Source organism: Myotis nattereri (assembly GCF_964212035.1).
Source record: "Myotis nattereri genome assembly, chromosome: 13".
NCBI lineage: Eukaryota > Metazoa > Chordata > Mammalia > Chiroptera > Vespertilionidae > Myotis > Myotis nattereri.
In genome coordinates this window covers 12,497,946-12,523,671 of record NC_138088.1, presented here as the reverse complement: position 1 = coordinate 12,523,671, position 25,726 = coordinate 12,497,946, and the positions used below count along the sequence as shown (strand labels likewise).

At 59.7% G+C, this 25,726-nt stretch overlaps 1 protein-coding gene across 1 annotated transcript in view; it reads left to right on the top strand.

The window, feature by feature from the left end:
* Nucleotides 1–25,726, top strand: part of ZMIZ1 (zinc finger MIZ-type containing 1) — a gene marked incomplete at its 5' end in the record, with an annotated part of 100,050 nt that overhangs the window by 52,482 nt on the left and 21,842 nt on the right. Inside the window, 3 exons of the mRNA XM_081104557.1 lie at nucleotides 16,499–16,643; nucleotides 24,387–24,501; nucleotides 25,446–25,663. Coding sequence (XP_080960683.1) covers nucleotides 16,499–16,643; nucleotides 24,387–24,501; nucleotides 25,446–25,663 — 478 coding nt within the window. The remainder of the gene's footprint in view (nucleotides 1–16,498; nucleotides 16,644–24,386; nucleotides 24,502–25,445; nucleotides 25,664–25,726) is intronic.

Here is a 25,726-nt window from a genome sequence, read left to right as displayed (position 1 = left end):
ATTCTGTGGGTTACTCCGGCTCTGCCCCGTGCTGGGAGGGGCCTCAGTGCCGCCCTGGGCTTGGACTGACGGGCTGGGGCATGCTGGGAAGGGCCCGGCTTGGAGGCGACTCTGGGTACCCCTGTGCCTGGCACCCCCCTCCTCGGTGCTGGCTTTGAGAGGAGGATACCAGTCTAGGGAAGCTGGGCGATGCGGTGCCAGGGAGACCTCCTACCCAGCAGACCTGCCCTCACTTGCCCCACCCTGAATCTTGCTCCTGCTGTGCGTCTCCTAGGTCACCAGGTGTCCAGTGGGCAGGCAGAGCCACAAAGTCTTGAGTCCTGTCTCTGCCACTGTGTGGTTTGTGCCATCTTTACCCAGGCGCCTCCGTGCTTTTCCTTAAAACGGAGCCTGCTCACCTGCCGGACTGTGAGACGGCAAAGGTGACCACGTTGTCAGTTCAGGGTTTTCAGAGAGTAGCGGCTGTTGTCCTCGGCCTCAGAGTGCAGCCCTCCCTTCCAGGGGAGCAGGCCGAGCCTTTGGAGAGCATTGGTCACGTGCAGGCATGGCACGCTGCCTCGTTGACCCTTCACGACAACCCCAGAAAGGCAGCGACCACTGTATCCTCCGCGCCTGACGGCGGAGCCAGAGCCCCACGTGGCCGTTTACCCTTCAATGTAATGAACTCAAGTTAAATAGAAGGTAAAACTCAGCTCCTCAGCCACACCAGCCACTTTTCAAGGGCTCACTAGGCACACGGGCTGGTGGCTCCCGGGCAGAACAGCACAGACAGGAAGTTTCCATCCTGCAAAGCTCTGTTGGACAGCACGGCTCCGTGTTGTCCCGTTTCACGGTGTGCGGGTGAGGATAAGGGGCCTCACTTGTGGAACAGACGAAGGGAGGAGCGCTGAGTGAGCCCCGCCTGCTGAAACTGAGGGCACTCCCCTCCCCTCCTGCAGGAGGAGGCACAGGGCCAGCTGTGAGGAGTGATGGATGGCCCTGTGCCTGAGATAAATGTGGCAGTCAAGGTAATCGGATTGGGTGAGACGGTCTAATTTGTAGGCGAGGGTAGGAAGCGCCCAGCCATGCCTCGTCCCCGCCACCCATATTAGTTTAATCAAATGTCCAGTATCTAAATGGCTGGGCCCAGTGATGGATGGTGTGAGCTTTGTTAACTGCTCTTGCCCTGTCAAGCCAAACTTGCCAAGGCCGCCAGGCTCCTGGGCTCTTGAATTTGCTTTTCCTTGCTTGGTTGTCTCTGCGTGGGGCAGGAAGGGGGCTGGGGCTCCTGTCTATCTTAAGCCTCTGATTTCTCAGGGAGGAGGCAGAAGAGGCAAAAGCAGGGGGACAAGTGAGACGGAGTCAACCTCCACCTCTGCAGACCATCTTGAGGAGCTGACTCCCTAGAGCCCTGGACCTGGGCCTCACCGTGGCTTCCGTCTCTCTCGGACTCCCTCACCACCCTGGGCTAGCCTTTTCATCCTCTTAATGGAGTATTTTGATATGCCAGAAGTTGTTGGCTTTAATGTTGGAAAATTTGCCATCTTTTCCTGATTAGTGCTTGCTGTGGCTCCTTTGAGAATCTTCTCCAATCCCAAGGTCATGGAGATAATCTCCTATATCATCTTCTAGACAATGTATTGTATCGCCTTTTATTTATTTATTTATTTATTTATTTATTTATTTATTTATTTAGGTCTGTGGTGTGAGGTAGGGGTCAGGTCTCCAGCCAGTCATTCTGAGCATGTGCTGTGTGCCTCAGACCAGGCTGGGTCCTCAGAGAGGCAAGGAGAAACAGGAGTTCTCCAACAGGCGGCTGAGAACAGCATGTATGACACGCCACCCTTTGTGTCAGGGTGGGATCTGCCCATCCGTGCCAGGCCCGTGCTCAACCATCCATTGGTGTTGACTGTTGCCCATGTGTCAGGCACTGTTCCAGGCCGCGAGGATGTGGCAGTGACCACAGCATGTGGAAACCCTGCACCGGAACAAAAGCTCTCTCAGTGCAGGGAGTGGGCTGCCAGGGAGTAAATACGAGAGGAAGTAGAAGGTGCCCAATGCTCTGGAGGAGGAATAGCAGGCGAGCGCCGGGCAGGGAGTCGGTGCAGGGGGCGGTGTTGCAGTTTATCAGCTGGAAACGTCGGGAAGCCCTCACCAGGAAAGAGTAAGGATGCGCGGGAGGGGTGAACCACATGGGTGTCCAGGGCCAGGACCTTGCAGGCAGGCTTTGCAAAGGCTGTGGTGCATGTAAACAACAGAATAGCTCTGGATGGAAAGCCAAAGCTGCTGGTGTGGTTCCCCGGTGAGAGGAACGGGCAGCGAGCCTGGGGTGGGGAGACTGGTTTTCAGTGCGTACCCTTTTTCTGTTTCTGTGTATTTTTAATCGCACTCACACATAACTTCTCCAAAATAACAGTTAAAAGTTAAGGGAGGCTGGCGCAAGGTACGGTGAGGTGGAACCATCAGATGTAGTGGGAAAGTGGGCCTAATCCCTCTTCTGGAATCTACCTGCAATGTTAGTTTTCTAAGGAGAATGGATTTATGTGTAACTTATATAAATAAAAGGTACTTTGATTAAGTAAAATAAATAGTGCCCACTTGCCTGTTGTGGTTGCTGTCCCTCTCTGAGCGCCAGCTCCCTCCTGTGAGATGGGGTGGTGATCCCCACTCCAGGGGAGTGTCAGGAAAAGAACTCAGAAGAGGAGGCACGTGTGGCGTTCCCGCCTGGCTGCAGCTGCCCCTCGGGGGGGCATGTCCCGCACATGGCCTGTCGCTCTTCGGGGAGGGGCAGAGAATGGATTCCTGGCCTCAGATTCTCCAAGGGCCCAGGAGGGCCCGGGCTCTGTGTTCCCGCTCCCTCGGAGGCAGTCACATTTGCTCTGGGGCCCTGCCAGGTGGTCAGTTGTGTCAGGACCCGGGCGGCTGGTCTCCCCCTCCCCGCCTGGTGTTGCCTTCTCTCTGGGTGCTGTGTTCATTCTTCACTGCCTCCATTAGAGGCAGAAGGCACGGAGTGTTTCCTGCAGGGACAGAGCAGGCACTGGAGGGGGGAGAGGGTGGGAGAGCTGGGTGGTGATTAAACACTGCAGAGACCTAAACAAATGATGCTCCCTCCCCCAGCCGCTCTGCAGGAGAAGTGGGGAGCTAGCCTGAACTGCAGATGGCCCAGGCTGCTGTCTGTCCCCCGCCTGTGATGACAGCTGCCCCGGCTGCTTCCTGAGAGCCTCAGCATGCTGAGTGAGCTTGCTGAGTGAGTCTGTGGGGCCTAACGCAGCCCTTCAGCACCAGGAGGCAGGCCCAGAGGGAGGGTGCAGGGCCACACAGCTGACACCAGCAAGTGGTGGGGCTGAGAAATTCCATGGGGAGACAATACTTGTGACCTCATAGCAGAGAGTCTTGAATGAGCCGATGCAGATGCATGTAAAGCGCTCAGAACAGAGCCTGGCCTGAAGCAAGTTCTCCTTCGGTAACGGCCACTGTCAAGATGGCCCCGGGACACCTTTCGAGCAACTCGGTGAGAGAGGTACGTGCAGGTGAAGAAGCACAGGTGCGCACACCTGCCAGGCTCTGCCCCAGACCACACAGCTCAGAGCGGGTCGGTAACAGCCAGGCGCACCCTCTTCTGACTCCCCGTCCGTGTTCTTTCTTTTGTACCAAAACCAGGAAGAGTCCAGGTCAGAACCCCAGGGCCTTCAGATCAGGGAGGTCAGCAGCAATGTCCTGGTCTGAGAGCTTGTGTGCATTCTGAACTCAGAAGGGGCGAGGGAAGAGTGGTTCCTTCCTCTCCCACCCCACCCCCTGTTCCTGCAGCAAATGACCACTGAGCTCACCCACCATTCTAGACCTGTGCTTCTCAAAGCGGGGTCCCCGGACCCGCAGCACAAGCATCACCTGGGAACTGGTTAGAAATGTAACGTCTTAGGCTCCACCCCCGACCCACTGAATCACACAGCCCCCTGGGTGTGAGGCACAGCAGTCTGTATTTTAACAAGCTTCCAGATCATTCTGATGCGCAGGTAAAGTTGGGAACCCCCGGGCAAGACCTCTGTGGTTCAGGCCTGCCCTGGGACCTCACCATCCAGGACGTGCATTCACCCAGGTGTGCTACACCCTGAGTCACAGGTGCAGCCAGGAAGCACTAGATGTAAATGGAACCCTTACAAATGATTCTTATTTTCATTGCAACAAGGCAGCTAGATATTTAAAGAAACCTCACAGAGAATCATCTCGTCTCGTAAAGGCGCTTCTGCAGGGGGAAAGCTCTGCTCTCGTTTCCTGCCCATTCCCCCCCGCCCCCGTGTTCTATAAATTCAGTCTCTCTGTCAGGTTTTCTTGGCATGGTGTCCACCTTTGCGTAGCTAAAACAAGTAGATGGCATACTATGGAATGACAAGTAAAATTAAGAAATACATTAAATAAAATAAAGAATGACAAGTAGTCTGGAAAATGCACAGGTGCCCCTGCGGTGGAGGAGAGCTCTGTGGGATGAGTGAAGGCCAGGCTGGTGTTAGGGCAGCTGGGACAGCCCCTGCCAGCCCCTGCTGGGCACGTGGAGAGGTAACAGCCGGGCATGAGTGGGTTCCAGGGCTCCTTCAAACATTCGCACTCGGGGGTTCTTGGAAAAGGGGTGGCGTGACCAACTAGGAAGCCAGTACTTGGAAACGTGAAATGTGCAGGCAGGCCATCCACTGCTCTTTCTGGATAGATGGGCGAGAGGGGAAACCCTGCCCGTGGTTTTGGGTGGAGAACCCACAGTGCAGGGTCAAGAAGGATCTCCTGAATCTGCCACTGAACGCCCGTGGGGCCGCCTCGAATGTTCCTGAGCTGAAACACCTGCCTGGTGTGCAGAGTGACTGCAGCTGGAGGGTCCCTCTGCCTCTACGGCAGCCGGCTGGCTCGGGCCTCAGCTCACAGGCCTGCAGTGGGAGGAGAAGCACTCACGGTGTTTCTTGCACCAGGAACCCGAGACTCTGGAGATAACCAGGTACCTCAGCCAGGGGAAGGAGTAGTGTAAGGTGCAGATGGTGGGAGGCAGGAGAGCTGGGGGTCCCGTCAGCAGGTTTTCCTGAATCTACTTTCTCAAAGAGCAGTGACCTGAACCCAACTCTCGGTGGTCAAGGGTCACCTGACAAGGTGATGCCCGCCCCAGCCGCTGTCCCGCCCCGTCCCCGCAGCACACACCCTGTCACTGCTCAGGGCTGAGAGGTTTATCAGGCGGCTCCTCTATAGAGGAGTCTCAGCTCCAGGACGGCCTCTATCCTGCTTCACTCGCAGGCCGGTGTGGGGGCGGGGGGGGCATGGAGAAAACTTCCATTTGAGAGTCATGGGGTTGGACACGGGCGCCGGAGAGGATGGAGGGAGTGTACAGCAAGGCCTCCCAGCACACATGAAGGCCGTGGTGTTTAGACTCTGGGTCTCGGTGACCTTGGGAAGGAACTGGCCTCACTCCGATCTCTCCTTATGCTGGGAGCAGGAGGACACAGCCAAACTGCACGCACCCAGCTGGGAAGCCGTAGGAAAGTCAATTACCCGGGAAGAAGCGGGTTCCCGCAACCCCTCCTTACCCCCTGGCTCCCTGGGAGCAAGTATGGGCCGTGGTGTTCAGCCCCCGGGAGAAACCACCCGTACAGAATGGAAAATAGTTCTTCAGGTGGCGCCTGCTGGAATGAGGGGCACGGCTCCCGGCTGCAGAGGCAGGGCAGGTGTGGCTCGGGTCTTGTCTTGCAACATACGGGGCGAGCGTCTTGGTATAGGGAGAGCATCCTCGCTGCGCTGGGCCTCTGGCCTCCTCCATTCTGCTCAGGGGCTGCCGCGGAATGAGCTGGAAGTGGGGAGACTGGTGACGCTCAGCACCACCACCCCCGCCCCCATGGGTAGTCTGGTCAGTCCTGGGGTAGCCAAAGGGACTTGTCCTGTTGGAACCCACGTCCTCTCAGAATACGGGGGGTAGGCACAGAGGTCTCCGGGCCTCAGCCTCTTGTGGGGTGGCTCAGGGCCCCAGCCCTCCCCACACCTGCTTTGCTATTAATGCTGTATAGTTCTCAGCGGAGGTGGTCTAGATCCCACCCTTGTCCTGCTGCAGGCTCAGGTGTGCCCGGAGCCAGGTTACCCTCTTCTCTGGCACCCCTCATGTCTAAAATGGGGCCTGTGAGACCCCCACCACCCGGTGGCTTGTGAGAGTCCAGGGGCCGGGGTGTGTGACCCAGCCCCCTCGAGGGGACACAGTGCTCAGTGGCAGCTCCCTGCCAGCTGGTCTCCCCGGACAGCAACGCTGACCGACGCCCCTGCCGAGCCCCTCCCTCCGGCTGGAGGACGGAGGCGCACCTACAGGAGGAGGGTAACATTCTCTTTCCGACGAAACTGCCCACCTTGAGCTTCTCCGGGGTGTTTTTTTCGTTGGACCTGCATTATCCAGGAAGGTTCAGATGGTGGTGGGAGGTGGGCGGTGGGCGGGGAGTTTTCCAGGCTGGGATTTTCCCAAAGCCTCAGCCTGGACAGGCTCAGCCTGGCTGACTTCTCTGAGGCTGAGTCGCCTGCTCAGCAGGCCCAGCCTCCCCTGGGTGAGGGATGGACAGCCAAACCGGTTTGGGAATCAGCCCTGCCAGCTCTGAGGTCCCCAGAGTTCAGTTCCCAGGGTGAGTTCACACGCCTTGAGACTCCCAGCTCCTGCCAACCCGGGCATCCCTTGGGGAGGGGGGTGGGAACGGACGAGTGTTCCTGGAGGGAATGGCCCAGAGTCCCTCTCGGGCTGGGCTGGACCTCAGGACCTGACATGGCAGGACCTGCCAACCACTGGGAAGCAGGTAGGGCCCAGTGGGGCGGGGCAGGGTGGGGTGGGCCATGAGCCTGCAGATGCATCCTGGGCCGGCCACACCATCACCTGCTCGGTCTCCCTGCATGTGGGGGAGGCAGGAGAGGGGCAGGGTTGTTTTGACTTTCTTGCCCACACCGTGATGGGAGATGGCAGAACAGGGAGCAGAGTGTGGGAATGATCTAGAAAAACCAGAAGTAGCTAGAAGTCAGGACAGCGTGCAGCTAGGTGCTATGATACGGCCGTTTTGCAGGAGAGCAAGATGGCCCCAAGGAAAACCTCTCTGGTGTTATGTCCCAAGGGTCAACTGTCAGGGTCCCCACAGTCCAACCTACAACCCTCCAGAAAAGACATTTCCTCTAACCAGGGGGAAGCCTCCCCCCTCACGTCCTCCCCTCCCAGCTCCCGTCACCCCTGATCCTGCACACTCCGCCCTCAGGCCTCAGCAGATACTCCCACTCTGGGCAGGTACTCCCCACTCTGGGCAGATACTCCCCACTCTGGGCCTCTGCCTCAGGAAACCGAGCACCTGGGCAAGGCGAGCTCTCTGGAGCCCCTCCCGTCTACAGCCCACACCTGGTTGGGGGGAGGGCCCAGTCCAGGCGTGAGGATGGGCCGCTCATCCCACAGCTCCTGCAGGATTGAGAAGGGGTCGAGGCTGACCTCAGCTGCGAGAGGTGTGGCCCCACTGTGAGGCCAGGGCTGAGTCCCGGGCCATCTGACTTCAGAGAGGCCAGCACCTCGTCTTTCACCTACAGCCGGAGAGAGGAAGCTGCCCAAGGCCCCGCAGGAAGTTGGTAGCAAACTGGGACAAGAGGCTGGGAGGATGCCTAATCGTGGGACGGTGGGCGGGAGCACAGAACTGTTGTCTTGGGGCTGTGCCTGCTCCCAGATGCGTGACATCACGGGTCTGTGGGCCGGCAGCAGAATCCGTCCCGCAGTGTGACGAGGGGTGACTCACTCCCCTTGGGCTGCGATTTCTGCTTCGTAAACAGACAGGAAGCGTCCTCGGCCCGCCCCTCACGGCGTGCGTGTGTGGGCTTCAGTGAAGCAGAGGGCACCAGGCTGTAGGGAAAACGAAAGGGCTGTCAGTGCGCCCTCCTGACCCCGTCAGGTCTCCACTGTCCACAGTGGGGAGTGCCACTCCATTCACAGACATGCCCACGTGGCCCCGGCTGCCCCGCTGGGTTCGTGGTCATGATGGCGCAGGCACCTGGCTTCCTGAGGCCCAGCAGCCACTGCCCCGGCGCCCGCCCCTCTGGTCATGTGCATCCTGTGCTGTTTCCTCCTGGGAGGAGATGGCCCGAGAGAAATGGCAGGGAGGGGCTCTTTTTCCGTTTCTGGGGGCGCCCAGCGGAGGCGGGCCCACAGAGCGCAGCTGCGGAGAGCTGTGTGCGGGGGTGGGGGAGGCTCGGGTCACCCGTTCCTGCTGGAAGCATGGGGGTGGGGGCAGCCCTGCCCTTGGCTCAGTCCCAGTCCCACCTTCTGCTGGGCACCTGGGGGTGCGGGCTGCGGAGCGGCCAGGCCTCAGTGACCTGCCCCTGTTGGTGCCACTCTGCTGGCCCGGTATGCGGAGGACTGCTGCCAGGTCCACCCCAGCGCCACACCCGGGGCTCCCAGCAGGACTGGCCCAGACTGGCCGCCTGCACTGCATGGCGGGGAGCAGCTCCCAGGGCCCGGGCTCCCCTCAGTGCCGAGTCCTGGCAGGGAGAACCCTGGGCCCCGCCCCATATGCAGGAGCTGGTGCAGGCTGGGCCCCAGGCCTCTGAGCACTGGATCCTCTTGGAGATGGGTGAAGGGAATTGTATTTTATCTGGGCAGCAGCACAGTAGATGGGAGACAGACGCGTCTTAATCCTAAAGGGATATGTGCTCAGTATCAACAACAAAATAACAGTTTGTTCTTACATAATCCTTCCTCTGTGTCAGGCATTGTACTAGCACATTATGCCTATTCGCTTGTTTAATCCGCATGACAGTTGAGGAGCTGGTAATGCTTATCACCCCCATTTTACAGAAGGGAAAACCAGAGTGCGGAAAGGTTAAGTAATGCACCCCAGGTCACACAGCTGCTAAGAGGTTGAGCTGGGACTTGAGTAGCCTGGGTTCCAGTTACCCTGATAGTCCGGGTCTCAGGCACAGTGTGCACAGTGCCTGGCCACGCTGCTTCTGGAGGCAGCAGGTAGTCGGCCTTTTATAGCTCCCAGGTTTCCAGTTGAGACTCTCTGGCACGACGCTAGCCGTTTCTCACATGTGCTTTAAAACTCGGGCCTTCCCTTCATTTTGGGGCTCCTCGCACCAGGCCTGAGAGCAGAGGGCCCTCCTGTTGTCGCCTCGCGTTACAGCTGAGACAGGCTCTCCCAGGCCGTTGTCATCTCCAACCCCGTGTCCTCCCCCTTCGCCTCCCCTCCGGGGCCTCACCCCTCCTCTGCACGGGCCTGGAGTCTGGAGCCCTGGTCCCCAGGTGCAGGCAGGAGTTCCCACCATCCTGACCCCCAAGCTTTCCTGGGCAGTGGCCCCAGGACTCCGTGTTTGGGAGATGAAAGAGGAAGATCAGAGGGTAGGAGGGTGTGGCCGGGGCCGGGGAGGCGGGAAGAGAAGCAGGAAGAGAAGCAGCAGCGTCCCCCGGGAGCCCTGGTGCGAGGCTGTGGGAAGGCCACCTGGGCAGACACCATTAGCATGAAGACCTGGGCCAGCCCCTGAGCAGAGGGAGCCCAGGGCTGCAGCCGGCTCCCAAGTGAAACGACCTTGTTGTTTCTGTCAACTGCTTACCTTCAGTCCCCATTTTGGCGGCTCACCAATGGCTCTGCAGGTCACAAAACAAGGGTCACCTGACTGGGTTGCAGATGGTGTTTGATGAAGCACTAGCCTCTGTACACATCCGTGAAGGGATATCTCTCCGGGCTAATGCCCCTGAGACTAAGGCCCTGCCCTGGAGGAAGGGGGGCTGCTGGCAGGTTTAAAGGTCACGGCGGCAGGTCGCAGGTGTTGCCCTGGGGGTCCGGGTCTCACGCACAGCGTGCCCAGTGTCTGTCCCGCTCACCCGTCCTTTGCATGTTGGCTTATCCAGCTGTGATTCATTTCAGTCCCTTAGTCGTGTGTTTGCATAGCCTGTGCCAGATGTTGCTCTGGGTGCTGGGGTGGCAGAAGCGAACCCCTTGGATCCCAGGGTGGCCTCGGGGCTCCTGTTCCCGCTGTAGAACACCACAGCTTTCCCCAGTTAACCACTGAGCCCCGCTGTCCACCTGCACCGCCTCTGGGGACGCGATCGGAAAGGTCCTGGGGCTGTCTTGTCGAGTGTGGGTTGCTGGGAGGCGGGACTGGAGGCTGAGAGAAAGGATAGGACACACTTGTCATAATTCAGGGGAGAACAGACACAGCGGCAGAAGGTGATGGGGACAGAAAAGAAGCCGAAGGGACAGACTGCAGAGGCGCAGGCCATGATGATCTGAGGGTGGGGCAGGAGAGGGCACTGGAGGGGCATCGCCTGGGGTGGCTGAGGTGCTCCTGGGAATCCAGTGGCCATGGCACAGGCTCCTGTGTCAGGGAGGCAGGGGGAGAGGGAGGAGCCCAGCGTGGTTGCCTGGTTCTTGCATCCTGACTCCCCGAGGAGGTCCCCCAGCTGCCAGGCCAGACTTCCCCCTGGGAATGGGACCCCTGTGCTCTGCTGCCGTTTGTATGGATTTACTTAAGCGGATGGGGAGGAAGCATTTGAAAAAGTGCCATTCGTGTTTTTCGTTGGCAGTGAACCCGGCTGCATGCTCCCGGGGCCTCTTTCCACCCCTCTCTGCCCCACTCGCCTCCCCCCTCCACCAGGGCACGGCTTGAGAGGGCCATGCCTGGCAGGTCACCTCCTGGGCACCCAAGCCCTGTCCATCAGGGTCTTGGAAGCCCCTTCCTCTCTCGCTCACACACACTGCTCCTCTGTCCTGCAGCAGCCTGTTAGCAGCTGGGAGGCTCTTTGATACAGCACGCTTTTGTTTCATTTGCGCGAGGCGTCCCCAGGCGGCAGCACCTTTGCTAATCCTCCTGGCTGGCCCACTGCCACTCCACCCCTTCCTGATGCCCAGGCCTGACTGGGAATGAGCATCCCAGGCCAGCTAGCCTCCCCCTGCTTGCCTTCACGGGAGGAGCTGCCTTGTTTTTCCTGTGGCCACCATGGCTGCCTCTGGTTTTGGCCCCTTCCCAAGCCTGCGTGCAGCCTGGGAGGGACAGCCTCTCACGTACCCAGTGAGCTTGTCTTCCCCTTTGATGCTCTGGCTTTCAGACCCCAGCCTCTGTCTCCCCTCCACCCCCAGCGGTTCCCTGTCCGCTGGCTAAGAGCTGCTCTAGAAAACACAGCTGCACCTCCCTACCTGGAGCCCCGCAGTTCCCACGTCGGGAATGCAGGCTCCTCCACCCGCTGCCTCTCAGAGAAAATGTTGCCCTGGTCCCGGTCCATCTGGTCAGCCCAGCCTGGGCGGCTGCTCTGCTGGAAGCTGCAGATACAGAGGCAAATGCAAGGCTGGACACTGTCCCCAAGGGGGGCACACCTGGGCCCGGCCAGGGCTCCACTGCAGACCTGCCCTCACTCTTCCATCTGTTGGTTGTTGTTGTTTCTTGTCCCTAAAGGACACTGTAGTGGCTGCGGGCTGCCAGGGGGGGTGGCCAGGAAGATCTTGGGGCTCCCCCGTGTTGCCTTCCCCCAGACCTGCATCCTGCACCCCTCTGACTCTCGGACCCAGCATTCACTTTCATTTCTTGTCCAGAGGCGCTCATGGTGCCTTAGCCATGGGGTCCTCTGGTGCAGGGCCCTAGACTCGTCTCCCGGAGCCCAGGAATAGAAGGTGCGCCGCCCCTGGTCTCAGGCACCACTGTTTCCTGTCCCCCTGGTGCAGACCACACAGAGCACAGCATCTGCCGTGAGGCACGTGCTGCTGGCAGGTGCCCGGCGTTGTTGACGTCCGTGGCAGGTCTGGAGTGGACCCCGGGGTCCCTTGGGGTTTCCTCGACAGGCTGGAGAGATGAGTCGGCAGTGGGAGCTTCAGAGATCAGCCGTCGTGTCTTCTCCCTCCCTGGAGTCCCCTCTCCCTTCCACTGACCCCTCGGGACTCCTGCTTCCCCTGTGGACGTGGCCTTCTGGAATTTGGCTGCTAAAAGCCAGGGCTCAAGATGGGGCCAAATGAAATCTGGGCCTGGGTTGCGGCTGTTCTGGACCCTAAGGAGCCTGCCCTGCCCACCCCACTCACAGTGCTGCGGGGGGTCCTCGTCGTCTGCCGGGGCCTCCCACACACTGAGGCCCCCACACACACACACCTGTGACTTTCAGAGCTCACACCACCCAGTTCATGTGTCTCTGTGCTCCGCCGTGGGGTCAGAGTGCACAGAGGTGCCAAGGCCCCGTCTGTCCTGGTGACTTGGCTCCTCCTTACAGCTATGCGTGGGAGTGGAGTTACCACCACCCCACTTTAGAGACAGAGAAACCAAGGCACAGGACGGTCAGATGAGTTGCTGAAGGGGCCACGTGGGTGGCAGAGACAGAGCTGGGATCAGGTCTTGCAGATCCGTCCCAGAGGCGGTGCCTCCCAGCTTTCCTGGTGTTACATGGTATGGCGGTGGGTGTTGGATTGAGGGGCTGCTTTTCTGGGGCTGCTGTGGTCTCTGCCCACCCTCCCTCCCGTTCTCGGACACCCCTGCGGTTGGTTGACAGCAGTCATTACGGCTCAGGTGCACTCGCTGAGGCGGGCAGCTTCTGTTCAGCCCATTTCACAGATGGGGAAATCGCAGCGCCACATGGTGAAGCCGCTTGAGTGGCGGGACACAACTTCCAAGTCCCGCCTGTGGGACTCCAGAGCCTGGGCTCTTAGCCCTGCTGCCCATGGCCTGCCCTCTGTGGTCCCCTCCCCTCCCCTCCCTCTCCTGGGTGCTGTGGCACTGGTGTCCCTCGGGGCTTCTTTGCCACCTTCTGGAGGGGCCTGGGATGGCTTCCTCTCAGTCACAGGCACCTTGCTGCCTGCGGAGAGCAGCACATACGCACATGTGCCCTCTGCTCTCGGAGACCTCGCGCAGCGCTCGCGAGGACTGTGCTCACCACGCACCAGACGCGGTTTTAACCACGTGATGCGTGTTAGTGTCCTTCAGATGGCAGAATAACCTTAAGGCAACCTTCTGGCCCTTTAAATACAGTTCCTCATGTTGTGTCCCAACCATAAAATTATTTTCATTGCTACTTCATAACTGTCATGTTGCTACTGTTATGAATCGTCATGTAAATATCTGGTATGCAGGATGGTCTTAGGCAACCCCTGTGAAAGGGTCGTTTGACTGCCAAAGGGGTCGCGACCCACAGGTCGAGAACCGCTGCCTTAAGGAGTGTGCATGCGTGTTGTGCCCATTTAACAGATCAAAAAACTGAAGCCCAGAGCGCTTCCGTAAGTTGCCCGAGGTCACGTAGTTCTCGGTGGTGGCGCTCACAGGATGAGGGAAGGGTGGCTCCCCGAGCAGCCGGAGGGACACTCCTGACCCTGCCTGCACAGCCAGTGTCTCCCTGAAATTCTCCCCGTGACTGGTGTACTCTGTGCACACCGCACCAGGCCTGCCCACCGCCCTCCCCACCCCGGGACTCTTCGTGCCCGGTACTCCTCCCCTGTCCAGCAAGTGCCCAGAGCAGAGACACGCAGGACAGCCAGGTCCCAGGCACATGCAGACACACTCCCGGAGCCCTGGACACCCACCCCCCTGCCTGTCTGTCTGTGTGTGTCATCTCTACCTGCCTCTGTCTGCCGGTCCTGCTGGCTCTGACAGCGCCCAGACTCCCTGTCTGGCTGCAGATTCCCACACGCTGTCATTCACTAGCATTTGCCTCGGAACAGCCTGTGTTGGTTTAAGCCGTGATGACAGCATGCACTGGGTCCGTCTGCGCGCCTCTCCCCGCCCGGATGCGTCTCCCCGCCGCGTGTCTGCCCGGGGGCTCTGTGCTCAGGCCCAGGGGTGAGGGCGCTGCTTCCTCGCTCCCCGTCTTGTCCCTCTTAGTGGCAGGAACGTGGCTGCCCTGGCATCTGTGTTGTGCACTGGCTGCCTGATGCACACACCCCATCTGTCACAGCATCCTAAGCCCGACCACGCCACCCGCCTCCCTGCATTTTCTCCCCTTTAAGGGAAACACTCCATTAGCGGTAGGAAGATGAGGGCGGTCCTTGACCAAGCGGGAGGGTGGCCGGTGTCATTGGAGGAAGCTCTGAATGCCTCCTGCAAGGCTCCGGCTCCGGCTCGGTGGCCCCCAGGAGGAGCGAGGGCTGGGAGGGAGGGAGGGCAGGGCGGGCAGCGGGCGCACCATCTGTGCCGTCCTTTGTGCAGGCAGCCGAGCAGTCCCTGCATCGCTGTGATCCAGCGCCTCGTGCTTGGTGTGCAAATGAGTTTCCAGATGCCCAGTGCCCCCCGCACAAAGAAGCAGTAACTAGGGGCCTGGGAGAAGAATGGCGCAATCTAGAAATTCATTTCTGTTTGTGAATAGCTGCTCCCCCCGCCCCCCCCCCCCCCCCAGCTGCGGCAGCCGTGTGCTGGGCGCCCACTCTAGAGGCTTTTTGCCTCGGTTTCTGAGCAGACACCGGCTAGGGAGGGGGCTTCTCTCCAGCCCTCTCCTCCCTGTGCAGTGGTGGCAAGGTGAGCCCCACAGGAAGGGGCAGCTTTTAAGACATAGCTGGCCCATTGGCACCCCGGCCTGGAGAGAGACACGGGTACTCTACTGGGAGGGGGCATACGCTGGACTGTGGCCCCCACGGGCATGTTTGTGCCCCACACAGCTGAGAAGATATACCCAGCAGCCCTGGTGGGATGCCTGCCTTTCTGCCCCATTCCCTGTAAGAACCACTGCCCTTCCCTTGACCTTGGGCCCCAGCCTGCCCATGGGGACATGGCACCTCTCTCCCTGGCAGCTCACAGCAGGACTGGATGGGCAGAGTGCTTCTGCTGGTCCTAAAACCGCCTCCTGGACCCTGCCCACTCAGTGAGGGGGAGGAAAGGACCCGCTGCTCCCCAAATGCTGGGCCCGTTTGCTCCCCACTCCTGATAGAGCTTGCCTGGGCCACAGGCAGGGCCAGAGCCTGGCAGGTCTCAGATGGTTCCCAGCCCTGCTGATGGGGGACCCTATTCAGGTTCTGAGCGGTTTGAACTGGCAGCTGCCCAGTCACTCTGGGCGTCTTTCCCCAGTGCCGGCTGAACATGGGAAAGGGTGGGCTCCGCCGAGGCCCGCGATGCCGTCCGAGGGGCTGGAGGCCATGCTGCTTGGTGTTTGCCTTTTGAAGGGTTTCCTCTCCTCCCCACATTCTGGCCCCATGTTAGACTCTGTCACTGGGGCGGGGGCACCAACTGTGTGCCTGGCCCTCGCCGGTTGCTGGAGCGAGTGACTTCGCCTGCCTGAGCCTCAGCCGTCTCGTCTGTAGAATGGGGATAGTAGCTGACATCCTGGGTCATGCGGGGCATTCGCGGAAAGGCCACAGAAGCGTGTTGCACAGCGTCCAGATGGGAGACCCTGGAAATGAGGGAGTGGAGTCTGTCCAGCCAAGTGGCTGAAGCAGTCCTGGTTCAAAAGGTCCCTGGCCACCTGGCCTGGTTGACTCTGTCCAGAGCTATCAGACCAGCCTGAGTGAAGTGCTCGTGGCAGGAGTGGGGCATGGCCAGGGTGCGGTCCCCCCGCCCTCCCGTTGGCTTCTGCACAGGCTCAGCAGTTCCCCCATCTCCTCACCACAGCCTGGGAGGAAATGAGGGCAAGAGTCACCACTCCTCTCCCCGGCAAGCAAACTGAGCCCAGAGAGGGTCTGCCAGCTCCTTCGGGTCACACAGCAAACTGACCGCCCAGCCCTCCTGACTCCTCACTCCCTCCCCAAACCTCGCTCGCTCTTGCGCTTTGGAAAGACTGGCCAGACATGCTGACCTTGAGGGAGCTTTTGGCCCCCGGTGGCCACATGGGACAGTGACGGATGAAAGAAAATGGGCACTTTCCTACCCTGTTAATTAGAGCTGCTTTGCTCTTGGTTTTCAAGGCGTCTCCAAGGCTGGATGTGGAGGCTTCCCAGGCATTCCTGCCTCTGGTGCCCTTGGGAGACTCTGGCCTAGCTCCCACCCCACCCCACCCCTGGGCAGCCCTCTGGCCTGGGAGTCCTCTCTCTTCTCCAGCCTTGTGCCAGCAGCGCAGGGCCAGTCTCAGCTGTGACCGAAGCTGTGCGCACACCTGCTCAGGGGAGCCCATGGTCGGGAGGGGTTCCGTGCAGAATGGTGCAGGCACTCCTGGGCTTGTCCGCAGGCTCCAGGAAGGCTCTGGGCTTTGTTTCAGCCTGTGGTTTGGGCTCCACCCATGGGGAGAAGCCACGTCGAGCTGCTTGTCCAAAGTCTGGGGGTGGGCTTCACTGAGACGCCTGGGGGCAGCTGGCTGTGCTGTTTGGCTCCCCCTGGTCTCCCCTTGGCATCGTCTCTGCCGTCCCCTCCACCATCTTGCCTCTCTTCTTTGCCATTGAAATCGGCCCCCCTCTGAGCTGCTCCTACAGCCACAGAAGCTTTTCAGGGGGGTGTTAGTCCCACTTTACAGGTGAGAACACTGTGCCTCCTGTGCAGTCTTAGTGACCCTCCTGGTGTCACACAAAAGTGGGGAGCGTTGCTAACACTGGGAGAGCGAGGTGGGGCGGGCACGTCACGGTGGTGGCCGAGGTGACACTAATCGTCCCCCCTCTCCTTGCAGCCCTGCTGTCCTCCTGGTGCGAGGAGCTCGGCCGCCTGCTGCTGCTGCGACATCAGAAGAGCCGCCAGAGCGACCCCCCTGGGAAACTCCCCATGCAGCCCCCCCTCAACTCCATGAGCTCCATGAAACCCACTCTGTCGCACAGGTGAGAGGGCAGTGTCCCCAGGGCTGGGCCAGGGGCTGCTTGGGTGGTAGGCAGGCTTGCCCTTGAGGTTCAGGAGGAGGAAGGTGGCCAGGCTGACAGTCGGGAGGCTGCTCGGGGGCAGCCTGCATAACGCGGGCTTGGACTGCGCAGGTCGGTTGAAAATCCCTGTCAGTGGACCCGCGCAGTCCAAGCCCACGCTGTTCAGGGTGAACTGCACGTTCACCGGGAAGATCAGCGCCAGTCTGACCATCCTCCTCCACACTGTACCGAGTGGCGTGGAGGAAGCAAGCTCCTTCTGCCTTCTCATAAGGAGCCGGTGGGCCGGGTGAGCGTGGGGCTGGGATGTTCAGGATTTGGTGCTAGGAGGTCCTGGCTGTTTGAAGATTCAGGTCCCGCTTGAGGGCTCTCAGGACAAGCGGACAGGAGAGGGTGAGGAATGCCCGGAAGCTTGGATGCCCAGGCTGTTTTGGGGACTCTGTGACTTGGGTTTCTGTAGCTCAGGTCATGCAGTCACGCCCGTTACAGGCCACAGAGGGCAGAGGTGGGCGCCACAGCACCAAGCTGTGGTTGGGGCCAGTGCCTCCAGGCGAGGCCCACCCTGAGGAGGTGTCAGAAAAGGTCAGGTCACTGCGGCCCCGAGGCGGCCCTGAGGGTGGCCAGGAAGAAGCTTGAGTACCCACAGGCTTGGGTAGAGCCTTAGGGTTTGGGAAGCAGCGTTTGGACTCGCTCCCTGTTTGGTCCTGACCACGGAGCTGTCGGAGGTACAGAGCCCTGCCCAGGGGAAGGGCAGCCTGGAGAGGCCAGCCCAGGGCAGGAGGGGCTCCAGCCTGCGACCAGGCAGCAGGACCCCTCCCAGCCCCTGCACTGTGACCCGGACTTGACTCCAGCAAGCATTTCTGCCTTTTGCTCCTGGATTTTTAATGAGTGGTTAAAAACGCCATTTGTGATTGACACATTGTTCGTATGCAAATCAGTGCTGCAAAGGTAATTAAAAGCCTAATAAATCTTGTTTCACTCTTAATTTGATTACAATCAAAGCCCGAAATTGCTGGGGAAGACTCTGAGGCTGAAGGGTGCCACCTCTTCCAGCTGAAGGGTGCCACCTCTTCCAGCTGAAGGGTGCCACCTCTTCCAGGTGACCCCCAGAGGAGAGGCTCCTGGGCAGGACCCTGGTGCTCCCCTTGTACCTGGGCAGGACACTGGTGCTCCCCTGGACCTGAGCAGGGTGCTGGTGCTCCCCTTGTACCTGGACAGAGTGCTGGTGCTTCCCTTATACCTGGGCAGGGTGCTGGTGCTCCCCTGAACCTGGGCAGGACACTAGTGCTCCCCTTGAACCTGGGCAGGGTGCTGGTGCTCCCTTTGAACCTGGGCAGGGTGCTGGTGCTCCCTTTGAACCGAGGCAGGACACTGGTGCTCCCTTTGAACCTGGGCAGGGCACTGGTGCTCCCCTTGAACCTAGGCAGGGCACTGGTGCTCCCCTGGACCGGGGCAGGGTGCTGGTGCTCCCCACTGCAGCAGGTTGGGGCATAGGCCCAGGAGCCAGGCTGCCGGACATCGACTTTCAGCTCTGCCATCTTCTAGCTGGGTGACTTTGGAGCAGTTCCATAACCTCTCTGTGCCTCAGTTTCCTCATCTATAGAAGTGAAAAAGCAGCAGCACAAGACCTACATGCTCATCACCAGGCCTGCACACAGGGAGCCCACTGGGCTAGTTGTTATTCTCCCAACCCCAGCCTGGTGACATCGACTCTAATGTGGTCATTCATGGTCAGCTAACAAAGAAGGGGTCTAATTCCCTTGGTCATATCACACCACCTTCACCACTTTCGTTTTTAGCTGTTTGCACACCTACCTAAAAGCTCAATTTGTAATTAACCCTTCTTCTTGCCCCCAGAAAATTAAAAAAAAAAGAAAGAAACAGTAAGTGAAAGGGAGATTGAAGGACTCATAAATCCTGCTCCATCAGTCCCAGGTTGCCAAAATGCACGGATCTTTTCCTTTCCTCCTTCCTATTCAAAAAAATTTAAGGCCCTCCAATATGCAGTTAGCTGCACAAGTTCCTCTCAGCTTCACCGCAGGGAGGAAAGAAGCCCCAGTAATTGTGATGATGGAGAGCGCTGTTAATGGTTCCCCTAAATTAAAGCGGGCGGGGGCTTTGGCTCCTCACTGCCTTGTGTTTCATTAGTGATAACACTACAGCCTCGCACAGAGACGGGGCCAGTAGAGCTGGATCGGGGAAATTCATTAGGGTCTGACAATGCCCTTAATCGGAATTCGTTATTTCTCCCAAATAAAGTGGCTGTTAGGAGTGCAGGGGAAGAAATAACTCAGCCCTCCTCCTCTTCCCTCCTGCAGACACTGCCACGGGAGGTACCCATCCCTCCCTCTTCCTGGGCTTGACTCATTTCCCACATTTAGCAAACACCAGTCACTGCCCATGGAGCTGGCAAACACACCTATGAGCCATCTACTCTAACTGCAGTGTGAAGAGCTCTTTATAATATATATGAAAAAGGTGCTGAGGGAACCAGGAAAATTCCCTTGGTCCTGTTTAGGAGAGTCACAAAAGGGAGTATCCAGGCTGGGCTTTGAAGTAGAGGTAGGAGTTCACTAGATAGAAAAGGGAAGACGGAGGAACACGAAGGAAAGCCTCAGAGGCGTGGAAGATATGCCCAACAGTCAGGAATGATAATAACGCCTCCTCCCATGGGTAGCATATTTGCAGAACTTGCAAGCACCTTCAGTGTATCATCAAGCGAATATGGGTACTTACAGGGCAGTCAGGCTGGAGAAAGGGAGAGAAAAATGTTAGTTACAGTTGAACAGGGGCTGTCTGCCAGGCACTGTGCTAAACTTTACCTGTATTTGTATGATTCATCCTAGAAGAGTGTTAGTCCCATTTTACAGATGAGAAAGTTGAAACTGACTTAAGTAACATGCCCCAGATCATAGAAATCACCAGTACCAAAGCCAAAACTCCCCAAAAAGTTAAGTTCAGAGCCCATATGGGTAAGAACTGTCCTCCAAGGCCTCCCTGTGCCATTTGAATGTCAACCTCAAAAATGTTAAGTCAGAACCCTTGAACATTTGCCCGTAAACTGAGTTCAGGCCAAAGCTAGTGATGTGATGTAGAAAGTGTTGTTTTCCTGGGACACTGTTTGGGTTTTCTCTGCAGCCTGTCTTTGAGGCCAAACTTTACATATCCTCTGTCCCTTCATGCGGGGGCCTTCCCAAAGATGACGCCCCGGGAAGCCCCCCGAAGCTGTCCCGTTCTCGGTCATCCTCGCTGCACGTGCCTCCTTGCATTGTAGCCATCTTTGTAGGGGCAGCTCTGCCTACTGGATCCTAAGCCCCCTCAGATGGAGGGATGGGCGGGCCCGCTGCGCCCTGGCCCTTGAGCTCTGGGACCCAGTGACCCTCTGATCCTAAAAAATGCTTCCGTTGAGCTCACTTAAAGGAATTAAACAAGTTCTAAGTGAAAGTCACTTCACATTGTCTCTGCGTGTAGAAGCCACTACATACATCATAACAAGAGCAACAATAACCGCAGCCAACGGTTTTGGGGTGCCGAGATGTGCTGGAGTCAGTCATTTTGCCTTACACATGTGGGCTCGCTTAATCCCCATGACAACCTCTGGAGGGAGGGGCAGTTCCCATCCCCATTTTACAGGTGACACTGAGGCACAGAGAGAGTAGTGGCTTCGTTCACCTCCTTCTGTCCCTCTTTCTGGAGGGCAGGACCGCCCACTTCCTGGGTGCAGGTGCCTCTGGCCACAAGCACGTGTAGGTGGTCGGCAGTCAAACTTAATGCACGGACACTTTCGTTCACCCCCAGCTGCCCTCGGAGGATGAACACGGTCGGTGCTGTTTCTCTCTGGCACTTTGATTAGCAAGGGCTCCTCAATCCTGTGCGGGTGGGAAGGCATCTTGCCAGGAACAGGGAGCCCGAGAACTCGGGCTCCTGGACAGGGGGGCTCGTGCAGACCCCAAAAGCAGGAGGAGTGAGTGGACATGGCCAGGGCTTCCTGAAGAAAGTGGCCCTTGGAGGAGGAGCCTGGAGAGGATGAGTGGCATTTCTCAGGGTGGGGACGAAGCATCCAGCTGGGAAGAGGTACAGAGGTGGGAAAGCAGCTAGCTGCCCCCTGTGTTAGAAGGCGCTTGGCAGGGAACACCGCTGAGAATGCACGCGACTCCTGGCACAGGTGCCTCTGCAGGAGGAACGGGATTTGAGGCAGTTCTGGCTGCAGGGCTGTGGCTGTGGCAGCTCAGACATGAGGCTGGGTCTGGCTGGATCAAGGATGTGCAGAGCTGGGCAGGATTACTAGGTGTGGGGTTCTCGGATCCTGGGGGCTCAGGCCTCCCTCTGCCCAGTGGGCAGCGGGGAAAGGCCAAGGACCTCTGGCTTGGGCTGGGCATATCTGCTGGTGAAATAGGACTTGCCAGAGGGAGGAAAGGAGCCTCGGGACACCCCTCCACACACACACACACACACACACACACACACACACACACAGGTCTTATCTTTGTCACCCTGGGCCCCCTCTCATCCTGTAGGGCCCAGGAGCCTGGCTTGTCCCTGATCCTTGGGCACAGGGACTGGGCAAGCCCCAGTGGTGATGTCTGGGCAATGGCATCGGCAGGGCTGAGTGCCGCGCCTGTGGGGGCGAGAGTCTTCGCTGTGACAGCAGGAGCTGTCTGCCCAGGAGATGAGTCACAGCCGTGTTGGTGCGGCTGCCACTTCTGCTTCTGCAGCAGGTGCAAGTGGAGGCGAGCGAGTCCCCGAGACCACCCCTGTGTGTGTGCCCCTCTCCTCCCCCGGTGTGCACAGCAGCCTGCCAGCGGGGCTTGTGCGTATGCACACATACGTGTCCCTCATACACACGCTTGCCCACTGGTGTGCGCCTGGGCTCTGGGGGAGCCTACCAGCCAGACGGCGGAATGCCCAGTTTGGGAACATGGGCTAAGTTTGCTTCTCACCCAGTTTGGGGTAGAGGGGGCGAAACAGGAAGGAGCCGGTTTCCGCCCACAAGGCCCACCCACGGAGCGGCAGGCAGGCAGTCGGAGCTGTTTGTGGGCCTGTGAAGGATCCTGGTGAGCAGGGGCCTCCCCGCTGAGGTGGTGAGGCAGCAGCTGCTGGCCTCTGGGGCTCGCCCGGCTTCACTTCCTCAACCTGCAGGTGCCATGGCGGACGTCAGCCTGCCCGCGGGTGGAGCCTGTGGGGCAGGAGACCTGGAGGGAGAGAGGACAGACCCGGCTTGTGCTCTGGGCAGTGGCTGGGGGTCCTGAGTTCCATCCAACCACACCCAGGACGGAGGCCCCGCGTGAGAGGGGGTCCAGCGGCTTCCTCGTTGTCGTGGGCAGGATTACCAAGAGTGGGGCTCTCGGATCCCAGGCGCTCTGGCCCCCTCTAAATGGCAGCCAGATATGGACAGAGGAAGGAGGTACTTCCCAGCAGGCAGCCGCAAAGGCCGGGGACCTTGGCCTGGCGAGCAGAGGTTCTTCCGGCCCGGCCGCACTGAGGAGCGGGCGCCTTGCTCACTTTCCTGTGTTTCTCCTCCCGCCCGGGTTCTCTGGGTCCCCCATCGGCACCCCCAGGTGTGTGTACTGTGAGCTGTCTGTCCCCTGTGGCCTGTGCCTCTGGGCCTCGGCCCCTCTCCGAGGACCCCTTTGGTGGGTGTCTGGCTAGTAGGGAGCAGGAGGACCGGTCCCTGAGAGCAGCTCCTCTCCCCGTTCTCCACCTGCTGTTTTCCCCGGGAGTCATGAGTACGCCTGAGTCTGGGTCACTTTCCAGCTCAGAAAGCCTCCGTCTGCATTCTCCTCTGACTCACCGCGGGCGCACGGCCAAGGCCTGTGCTGTCCGAGCCCACCTGACCCACAGTGAACGTGCACATCACACCCTGACCTGCCCTGGGAGGGCGCATCTGGACTGACTGAAACCAAGACATAAGGTCAAGGACAGCATCCAGGCTTACCAGTGACCTCGCTCGATTGCTGTGTGGGTCCCTCTTTTTCCCCGGCCCCGTTTGATGTCATGACCCGATCGTGTTTCATGACCAGCATCTGGAAAACAGAGTGGGTGGGGGTGGCGGAGGGCGCCATTCTCAGGCCCACTTTTACAGAAGAGGATGCGGAATGCATCGGGCTCGGAAACGTGCCCCAGGTCCCTGAGCCAGGAAGGGTCAGGACCAGCACTTGGACCCAGGCTACCGAAAGAGGCAGGGCAAGAGGAGAGGGGATGGAGTGGGGTTGCTCTCACACCAGGAGGTCGGGCAGGCCCGCCAGGGAATGACTGGTGAGCAGAGACAAGAAGGAAGCCCGGGCCAGGCAAGGGAAGAGCAGCATGCATGGACACAGTGACACGGTCCTGCCCTTCAGCCCGAGCACCTCTGCAGGGTGCCCACCCGACTCCACCCACACTGCCAAGGGCTCCACCTGGCAAGGAGCGGGTACAAGACCCACAGCAGCCCTCCGTGCCTGTGGCACAGGACAGCAGCCCTCCTGGAAGTCCTGACCTCTGGGTGTGAGTGAAGGTCTTTGTCTTCTGCTGACTTTCTGATGCCCTCTGCCATGCCACCCTCCTCCAGAGCTGCTCCCCCCACGTACCCAGTAGTGCCACCTTGCAGGCCTCATTCCCGCTGGAATACTGTGGGCCGAGGTGGGACCCCAATTGAGTGCTCTGCCTTTTGTCCTTCCCGGGGCCATGCATCTTGTGTGCAAGGTGCCAGAGCGTCGGTGCAGGAGTCGCTGAGGGACGAGGCAGCCCAGCCTGGCACCCCCGGGGCTGGGACCCTGCCAGCCCTCTCTCTGGGTCTGCTGGGCCTCACTCTCCGCCTGCACCATGGCCGCTAATAAAAAGAAGCCACTAGTGAGCACTTACTGTTTGTAGGGCAGGGCCTGAGGTTAGGCCCTGGCTTCTGGTGTTTGGGGGTTCCTCGAGAAATGTCACCAAACAAGGTGTGTCCTGCTGGGCCTAGCGAGGTGACTGGGAAGATGTGGGAACAGCAGGGGGGGTGTTCCGGGATGGAGGGAGCCAAGGCGGGAAGCCCGGTGGGACGTGGTCAGGGTAGGTCATTTTGCAGTGTCCGTTTGGACTTTGCCTGGTAACATGGGGGCAGTTGTAAACCTCTGACTGTGGCCAGGTCTCAGGTGCCGGAGCGCGTAGCGTGGCAGGTGTGCACAGAGGCGGTGGGAGAGGTGGCCGAGACCTATGCTCTGGAGGGAAGAAAGTGACAGAGGAAGCGCCTTCCAACGGCCACGTGGGCCGCCTGGGCAGGCAGCCCCCCACGAGGGCCCGGGAGGAAGGGGAAGAGCCAGCACTCAGCCTGGGGCCTTCTGGCCTTTTCTGAGAAGGGCCCGGGAAGTTCCCAGGGGAAGCTGGTGCAGGGGGGTGAGAGATGGTTCTAGACAGCCCCTGAGAGCCGATCGTGGCTGCAGGGAGCGCTGAGAGTCAGCCTGCGGGTCTCTGTCCTCCTCCTCCGTGGTGCGGCCTGTGGACTTCAGGCTCGGGTGAGACAGACAGCCTGGGGGCGGCACCTCTTTGGTGCTGGGGTGTCAGGAGAGGTGGCCACCCTGGCAGTCTGTCACCATTTGAGGTACACCTGTCCTGCACCGGCCTCCGTGCCAAGCCTTGGGGATGCGGAACTGCCAGGCTTGGCTGGGAGCCGCAGAGCACGGCGGGTGGTGGGCACGCCCTGTCCTGCTCAGTGTCCACAGCCCCTGAGAACCCCTCTGTCTCCCTTTGCAGTGATGGGTCATTCCCCTACGACCCTGTCCCCTGGCAGCAGAACACCAACCAGCCTCCCGGCTCCCTCTCCGTGGTCACCACGGTGTGGGGAGTGACCAACACATCCCAGAGCCAGGTAAGAGCCTGTCCTGCCCCCATTATAGCCCCTCCAGATGGGACCATCCCTCGAGCCCTGGGGCCCGCGGGTCACAGGCCAGCCCTCCTTGCTATCCCAGGCTCTGCCCAGCTGGAGGACCAGTGTACAGGGCACACCCAGCCGTGGGCATGCCTCCACCCAGGATGGGCTCACACCTGCCTCCGGAGGGCAGCATCTGACCCTGGGCACTGCCCCCTCTTGGGGCCTTCCTGGGGGAGTAGCTTTCATCTCACGGACGGACCGCAGGGCTTCTTCCCCGGCCCGCGGTTCCTTGGTTGGGTAAACAGAAGGACTTCCTGAGTGTTAATGGCATCAGGGCTCCAACATCTGGGGTCTTTGACCCTGGAGGACCTGCTTAGATTTCAGCAAAACGTGAAGCCTACACTTGTGACAAATCCCTAGTCAACCCTGCCTCCCACTCTCATGCCTTCCTCTTTTCTCCACTCCTTCCTCTCTGCCCGCCCAGCCCCGGTCCCTACCATGGCCATGAGGCCGGCTCAGGGCTACTGCGCCCTGGAGGGACTCACCTGTGGTCTCGGGCCACAGGGGCCCCTCGGCCAGGATTCTGCTGCCCTCCGTCGCTGGCAAGTTGGGCTTCTCTTTGCCGTCACATGGCAGCCACCAGGGCCTCTGCGTGGCCACCCTCTGGGCGTCTGGGCCCCTTTGCTTCCCCACCTGCCGGTGCAGGCCCAGCTCCTCGCTTCCCCGCTGGCCGAGGTTCTCTCTGCTGCCTGCTTCTGGCTGGGTTACTCCTCTGATCATCGTGCACTCTGGGCACAATAAATGCCCCCTTTATTCTCCTTTTCCTCTCTTGCCCTCCCTCTGCTTCATTTTCTCCACCGCCCTTTCCCCGTTTCTTCTTTTTTCTCCCCATGTCACCTGGGGCTACTCCCTCGGGTGACAGCCACCCTTTCTGCCCACAGGTCCTCGGGAACCCGATGGCCAATGCCAACAACCCCATGAACCCAGGCGGCAACCCCATGGCGTCGGGCATGACCACCAGCAACCCCGGCCTCAACTCCCCCCAGTTCGCTGGGCAGCAGCAGCAGTTCTCGGCCAAGGCGGGTCCCGCACAGCCCTACATCCAGCAGGGCATGTACGGCCGGCCCAACTACCCTGGCAGCGGCGGCTTCGGGGCCAGGTGAGCCTCAGAGCGCCAGGCACCTGCTCTTCCCCTCATCCAGGCAGAGTCCGACCTAAGTCC